At 48.9% G+C, this 8,127-nt stretch overlaps 1 protein-coding gene across 1 annotated transcript; it reads left to right on the forward strand.

Moving 5' to 3' along the window:
• Positions 1-814: 814 nt before the first annotated feature.
• LOC119406817 (XK-related protein 5-like) lies at positions 815-6,811 on the forward strand. Its single transcript, XM_037673551.2, is given in 3 exon segments — positions 815-968; positions 5,231-6,645; positions 6,647-6,811. Coding segments are annotated over 2 exon segments (1,350 nt in total). The 5' UTR covers positions 815-968; positions 5,231-5,460.
• The last annotated feature ends 1,316 nt before the right edge of the window (positions 6,812-8,127 follow it).

Genomic DNA, 8,127 nt, shown 5'->3' on the forward strand with positions numbered 1-8,127 from the left:
GCTTTTATACAGGCGCAGTCGAACTTTCCAGCGATATCGCTGGTGGCGGCGTTATCTCTCGACAAAGCTGGAACATTCGCGTGCGGCGCGCATCTTACCAAACCATCTACTACAATCGCGAAGCTTCTGAAACACTGCTTCGCGGACAGCGTTGATAACCGTCCTTGCTGGTCAAACCCGAATACATCAAACTAAAACAAGTGGGCGTGGCAATAAAGACCGAACATCGAGTCTTAGCCAATCAATGAACAACGCACGCGATCCAATGCATACAGACGACCTTATGCATATCCACCTAAGTATCCACCTAACTAGTACAATAAGAAAGTTCCCGCGCAGTTGCCGCGAGCAACTGCGCGGCGGACCGCAGCGTTATGCCGTGGCAGCAGACGACGCGCCGATAGTGGCGCAAGACGGAACTGCAGCGCCGCTAGTTCTCGCGACCGCCGTTCGGACCACCCTCCTCCGCTGGCGGAGATACGGAGCTTTGAAACTGAGTTTGTTCTAGTAACGTTGTTCAAGATTTGCGTAGATCGAGGGTGAGCGTACTCGATTTCAAAGGCTACTATTCATGGCGTACACTTTTGTCCACAGCTTACACTTCTAATGTCCGCCTTTTCTCAATTTTTGTCACGATTAGATAGGCCTTATATGACGCAGGTCATTCTAACACTCTAGGGACCGTACTAACACCGTGACGCAGGTGGTATGAAATTCTCAGAGCGCATCGGCTGCGAGCCTGCGCTGCGCGTCGGCTCCCTCTCACCTCACCTCCTTGCCTGCTCAACAACCTGTTTGCGTGACGAGAGAGAGAGAGAGAACAAGAGCGTCTGATGTGTGTGCTTTCTCTGCTGACCCCCCTCGGCATGCCAATGCCAAGAGACGACGAGGGTTCGCAATAATATCTATTTTCTGCTGACGATATCAAGCCATAGGCACGAAACCCGGCTTACATGACCCTAGCAGCGGTAAGTCGGGTTTTCCTCGCAGCCATTTCAAACGCGACGCTCTGCGGATACTTGCGCGGACTTGTCGGAGGCCCGGCAAGTACGATCGGAATGTAAACAAATCGCTCAATGCACTCCGTTTAAAGCGCTTAACAATGTAGGGACAGCGCCACGCACGGATAGCTGGCACGCCGCGCGCTCGTGCGGCTCTTTGGGCGCGTAATTAAAGCATTTGTCCGTCAAAATCACTGCGACGCCAATTTGAAACGTCCGAAGCTTCGTGAACGCGTGTGTCCTTTTGACTGAATGTCGGCATTCGGTGCAGTGTCTGTGTGATCGCATGTCATCTCCCGCTATAGCGTTGACAGCCGCGTAATGTCAAAAGCGTTCAGCTCATGATTGCGTAGGTTGTGGATGGACAAGTGCTGTTCGTGGGAAAAATACTACGCGCAATACCCCGCATACATGCGGCGTTTCGCCCATATGAATGGGCGTACGTGCTGGAAGGTGACGCTGTCTTCGTAAGATTTACTGTGGATGCTGTACACGAAGAACCAGTAGCATATATGCAAAATTTTTTTCCAGGGGGTTGTTCATTATATTTTATATGTTCGTGCGTGCGTTTGTATGTGGGCGTATATATGTACACATGCAAAATCGAAAAATTTCTGGGGGGCTTCAACCCCTGGCTATGCCCCTGGAAAGTTCTAGGACATAGAATTCAGCGTTTAGAACAGCATGGGCTCAGGAGTGTCTTTGGTATGTGTATGTGACGGCAAACTTTAGGATGCAAATGTAGTTGTGTCTAGTATGTGTTAGTGACAGAAATGCCTCTCAATGTACAGGCTCAATGCACAAGCATGCCATGTATGTAGCACAGTGTTCAATGTCATACTTTCATACATGTCTGCAACGAGGCTCCTGTATCCTATGTAAAACTGCAGCTTTAGCATCTTGTACACACTTGCGGTTTGCCACTGAGCATATGGCCACTCATACAACTTGCTCAGTCAAATACATTTTAATCTCGATGCACAACTTTGGGCTGATGTTAACTCACACAGGGCATGCTATAATATGTACCGTGTAGTGTTGTGTATGGGCTGCATATCCAACTTGGCAGCCCGAAATCCCACTGCAAATAATACAAACATCAAATCTAGAACACAAATGGAGAAACAGGAATTCCAATTAACTCATGGTAACAGTGAATACCAAGTAATTGTTAATAGTTTAAAGTAACGGTGGTCTCTAATGCAGTGGTTTGCAGGAAAGACAACTGCGCCCCAGAATATGCTGGTAAACTGAGCATTAGCCACAGTGGCAGTGAGTGACTGTGCAGTGTACATGAATGGATGAAGTACTGATTAAAGAAATAGCGCTTGCTTTTGTGTTTATGTGCAATAGTAGAGGAATACTGCAGATTACACGGTGCATTTCGTATTTGTTAATGAAGAAGCAATGCCAAATGGCCCGGTCTTGTGTAAGAGTTGCACTTTGTCAAAATTGGGAAAGAGAAACGGGGGGCCTTTACACGAGTCTGTATGGTAATCAACGTTGTGTTCCCCTTTGCTGCTCAGTGAGTGCAGTATTACTGAGTGTCATGACGTTCAGCGTTCTGGATGTTAAGCCTATTAAATTGCTACATTCGTCCTAAAACGTGCTATAGGTGGCTTGCATTGACTGAAGTCACTGAAATCATCGTGTTGGAGCACCAGCATGGAGGGGGACACGACATTTGCGATGTCACATTACTGTTATCAAAACATCACATGCAGATTCTTTCGTTATTCACGCGCAGAGGCGTTCCTGCTGCGTCGTTAAAACATTGAAGCAGGTTAACCGCGGCTTGTTTGTCATCAAAGGCACCATCATGGAGTGCCAGTAAGTTTGGAAGCTGCGTCCATGATGTCACGTGCAAGCTACCCATAGGCTGTCTCTGAAATGAACACAGAGAATGTGAATGTTCATGTCATACGCAATAGATACCACTCCAACCTCACTGCCAGAGCACTGGTTGTTTCACTGCTGTGTTTGTGCTGCGACAATGTTTTATACGATGCAAAAATACCTTGTCGAGTAATCACACTGATATTAAATGCGAAGCATTTCTTAGCGAACCTCTGGCACTTTGAGCGTTTCTATCTACGTATCTATCTATCTATCTATCTAGCCGCCTACGTCTGGGTGCTCTCATGGTCGCCTCCTTAACTTGGTGTAGCCCAAAATTTGCATGGGAGGGTAAGATGATTTGACGAATATGATTGCCGGGTCATGACGTGAATAACGTTAAAATCCTGTCGTGTACGTCGTCAAACCCTTTCCACTAGACACGTGCGGCACATACCCGTTTACCACGGGCCGCGGTGTACGGGTATGCGCCACAGGTGATTGACAGTTTATATCTATCCAGGAACGGCGAGAACAGACATTGGTAACTTAAATGCTAGAGCGTTAAGGAAAACCAACATCGGGAGCGTTGACTCAACGAATGGAAAGAGTGAAAATTAGGATCTCAGCAGGAATCGAACCCAAGCATTCTGCGTGGCAATGAGGTATTCTACCACTGAGCCACGCCAGGTCTATAAACTGGTTTGGAAAAACAGCCTACGCAGGCGTAATATCGCTGCAACGTCAATTGTGGTTGTGGTGCTGGCTATCTAATTTTACAAAAAAGCAATAAACACTACATGATACCCTTACGATGTGTACTCCTACGATACAGGCGTCATATCAGATTAACGTCTGTAGTTCCAGGGTTGGCTCCGCTTTTATAGCAGTCTAATAAACATTAAGTTTGTATTCCTATGATTCAGCAAGCCATATTGAAGCATTGCTCGACCCCGGAGCAATACATTAACGAAAGTTACATATGATATCCACATCACCGCACCGTAATGTGCACTTCGTCCACCAGAACGACGCAGTCTCCTCTTCATTTCTTACGAGGCTGGGCGATGGCCTCATGCTGACCGAGGATGATGCCAAATTGATTGACAGCCGCTTTGTAGACCAGGCTACGTAGGCAACATACGCCCAGGTAGTCTACGAATACGACAAACACCATCCACTGATGTTGGTCTACGTAGCACTATCCAGGCCTGCCAGCCTCGACGGCCTATACCTCACCAACATAGGCGTGCGCACAGGGGGGCAGGGGGGGGGGGGCGGCTCCCCCCCCCCTTTTCACCTAAGAGGGGGGCGCAAAGTCAGCCCTCCACATTGAGATAATAGGGAGGGGGGCGCTGCGACACGGAAGGGGCGCAATGTCAGCGCCATACATTGACATAATTGGGAGGGGGGGGGCGCTGCAACGAACCTTCCCCCCCCCCCCCCCTGTAGAGGAACCCTGCGCACGCCTATGCTCACCAACGTGAAGGGTGGCTTCATGTTCCGACATGTCGCTGGCTCTGTCGACAGACAATTTGTCGACGAAATGACCGAGGCATCCACGAATTCCAACAGCTCTACTACACGACATACTTCACTACACATGGACCCCTCGTCACCACGATCACGACCGGATCCTATAACAAGTCATGACCAGCTGCTGGTGCTCACTAATCACGGTGATGATGCCCTTGTTCGAGAACTGTCAAGAACGTCTTGCACACATGCACACAGGTTCGTGAAACGTGCGTGCGTTCTCGGGACACGTATAAGCACTACATATCAGCTTACCGCTTCCGGTGTTGGTAATACCCACGTTGCCATTGGCAGCATTACCCAACCGTAAACAACTGGTTATATAACACATATGCGGCTCTTCATATGTGTGCGTATAAAATTTATACAAATCTTAGCGTCATTTTGTAACGTGTCGCTCAGTAAAAAAAGTTACGCCACAGTATCCTACCCGCCGTATGCTTCGCATAACATCGACTCCCACGGTACGCGGGATCTGCCGAATTTTTTGAGGTGATGTTGTGAGTATGTTTGTGTGTGTGAGTGTGTGTGCATGTGTGTGTAAATGACGTTTTATCCAGTCTACATACCTCAGGTAGAATTGTATGCATGTAACTTTAAAAGGTGGAGGTACCTGTTTGTAATGCATGCATCATGCCACCAGCGAAGTGAGGCCATAACAGTGTCAGTAGCTGTGTGATTTACTTCATGACGTTGAGAGTGTATATAAGACGAGTACAGAGTTCTGCCACCTAAGTGCACTGCATTCAGACTGCATTTTGACGTATCCAAGCTTGTTAGATCACTGTTAATTTGTAGTGAGCCTCTAACCGGTATACTTGCAGCACATCACTATGGCTTCTTTTCTACACTTGCAGACTTCAATACCCAGGATGCAAACCACTGCGGGCCACAGGTAGTCATGTGCTGATCAGCATGCCAGGCCGAGATCTGGCGCTTCCCACGGAGCCCTGGCTCCCCCATCACCTCAACTGCCCAGGAGGGCGCTGCGGAGGACACACCCACCGCAGTGGAGCAAGAAGCCTCCAACAAGCCTTCCGGCCAGGAACTGCTGCCATTGTGCGATGTCCTCTTCAACATCATCTCAATGGCGTCGTACTTCTGTGACATCGTCTTCGACGTCATGGTGGCGTACACGCTGTTGGTCGTGCGCCAGCAGTTGCTCTGGTTCTCCATTGCCCTCACGAGCATCCTGGGGTCACTCTTGGTCAGCCAGGGACTCTCCCTCCACTGGTACCTCCAGCGCGGCGCGAAGACCAAGGCACGCCGAGGCGGTGTGTTATTGCTTCACGCCTTTCAAGCGGGCGTGCTGTGGCGCTACTTCAAGCTGCTCCTGCCGGTACATCTAAGTCGTGTCAAACAGGAGGTGGCAGACCTGTGTCTGCTACGTCTCGTTCATGGCTTTGGTGAAGCCGCACCGATGCTGCTGCTGCAGCTGCATCTAGCCTGGGCACAGCCAGTACCAAGCATGGTAGCCCCTCTTGACCGAGTCTCCGCGCTGCTCTCTCTATTCAGTGTCTGTTGGGCCCTGGCCTCCTTTAGCAAGAACATCCGTCGCCAGCAGCTTCACCGGCTCGTCCTCACGTGGCTAGGCGTGGTTTGCCAGTTGGCTTGGCGGCTGGGAACAGTGTCTGCCAGAGCTTGCGCCCTAATCCTTTACGCTTCGCTTTATGGCCGCTGGGTGTTGGTGGTGCTGCTTTTACACTGGCTTGCCATGCTGGTTTGGCTGGCGTCTCCACCCCCACGGCTATTCCGCGGAGATGCACCTGGCCGCCGGCTCGCTTACTGGGCCCTGCTAGCTTACGTGCACACCATCTGTTACGTCAATCTGAGACCCAATCCTGGACGACAGGGTAGGGCGCGCTGCGCTGCTTTTTACACGGCCATGTTTCTAGAGAACAGTCTTCTGACAGCCGTTTGGCTCGCGTTGAAGCCGGGCCCGCACTGGGGCCAGGACCTGGTGCTGTTTGTCGTGTGGGGAGGGTTCTTCCTTGGGCTAGGCTTCATGCTTCTTTACTACCGATGGTGTCATGTGCGGAGGCTCGTGCCTCCGCCACGAGCGCCTGCTCCGGCAGCTCCAACAGGAGTGTTCAACTGCCGGTTGAATCCAGCAGCACTCAAGAGGAAGCGCAAGAAGCCGTCGTCATTTGTTCCGCCTGCGCAGCCTTTCTGGAAGCGTGCTCCAGTCGGCAGCAATGTTGTGCCAGCAGTCGACATACAGCAAAAGCTCCAAGAGAAGCGGCGTCAGCAACTTCAAGACCTTCTAGCCATTTGAAGAGGAGATGAAGCAAGGAAAAGCTTCCTCCAAGGGGAACACTACAGGTATTTTGCCATTCTACTGTCAGCACCAAACAGCGAAGAACTGTTTGGAGATGTTTGCTGTTCCATTTGATGAGCTTTGCTGGTGCTGGCATGCTAATGTTGCAGGGCCATTATAATGATACATTTTGTCGGAGCATTCACAATTCAATTTCTTGGTTATCAGACAAAGATTCCCTCATTAAAGCATAAAAGCCACAAACGGAAATATGGCTGTCAGGGGTCCTTCAACATAGCACCCGAATATTGTCATATTTAGAAGACAGTATTCCTCAGGCATGTACACCTTACGTGAACTTGTTTAGATAAACCTTTTCTTGACAGGGCACCGCAGAGAGAGTAGTAATAAAAGTGTCCTATATTGCCTACATGTGTTGTCAAGCAGTAAGCTGTTTCAGTGCACAGTTTTTGTTTTTAAAGATGTGTGGCAACTAGACCACCAACAATCGCCTTAAAGGGGTACTGCCACCTTTTTTCAAAGGTGAGTTTACTCCGCCGTACAAACCTCCTGTACGCAGAGACGGCTCTTAGCAAGTGTGAAGCTCAGCAAATGCTGATAAGATATTTTAATTTGATATTAATGTCACGTTTTCCATGGCGCACCTACTGACATCGACACTAGCTTGACGTCAGGCTACAGTACAAATTCTGGTGACTTTACACAGCAGTCTGGCTAGTTGTGATGACGTTAGGTACCACAACTTCCAAGATGGTTGCTTGTGCGTCATAAAAACTTCCAAAATGGCCGCGATGTGGAGCGTGCGGGGAAACGTCACTATATATTGTGCAAGCACTTGACGAGAAGCTCATACCGTGTTGTGACGTCAGGGTACAGTAGGAACCGAAACTAGCTTTTAAAAACATACTGTAGTTACTTTTTCAGGGCGCACTCGCTCTTAGCACTACCTTTTCTAGGCTCTTGAGGGCTTGGCCTTTCACTTGACGCACAAAAACGACAACTGAAAATATTCGTGTCAGTACCCCTTTGTGTTTTTTCATTACAGGTCCCAGAAATGCGCGTCTTTTAACACATTTGTTTACTAGGCTGTCCATTATACTCACTCGTTATTTAATTATAACACTGCCATGTTTCTACCTTGTCCTTTTGTTCCCTTAAAGACCTCTCATTGGACATGTTACATAAGGGGCGGGGTTTACAATTACGAATATTACTGAATGGTGGCCACATATATTCAATAAAACGTATTAATTTTTAGCTTCCCAACAAATGTTGAAGAGCAGGTGGTTTTGGCAATGTGATGGGGCAGGCCATTACATTCAGTTAATGATCGGCAAAAAAAAAGACGCAGAAAAGTTTTTGGTACAGCTGTGTGGACGAGTTACTTTTGAATGATGCCCTGTACGAAGCGAAAGGCATTGTGGTGGGCCAAGATATGGTGGGTGATGAAGTGAGCTGTAAAAGAAACCCGTGAAA

This window comes from Rhipicephalus sanguineus, chromosome 10 (genome assembly GCF_013339695.2).
Source record: "Rhipicephalus sanguineus isolate Rsan-2018 chromosome 10, BIME_Rsan_1.4, whole genome shotgun sequence".
NCBI lineage: Eukaryota > Metazoa > Arthropoda > Arachnida > Ixodida > Ixodidae > Rhipicephalus > Rhipicephalus sanguineus.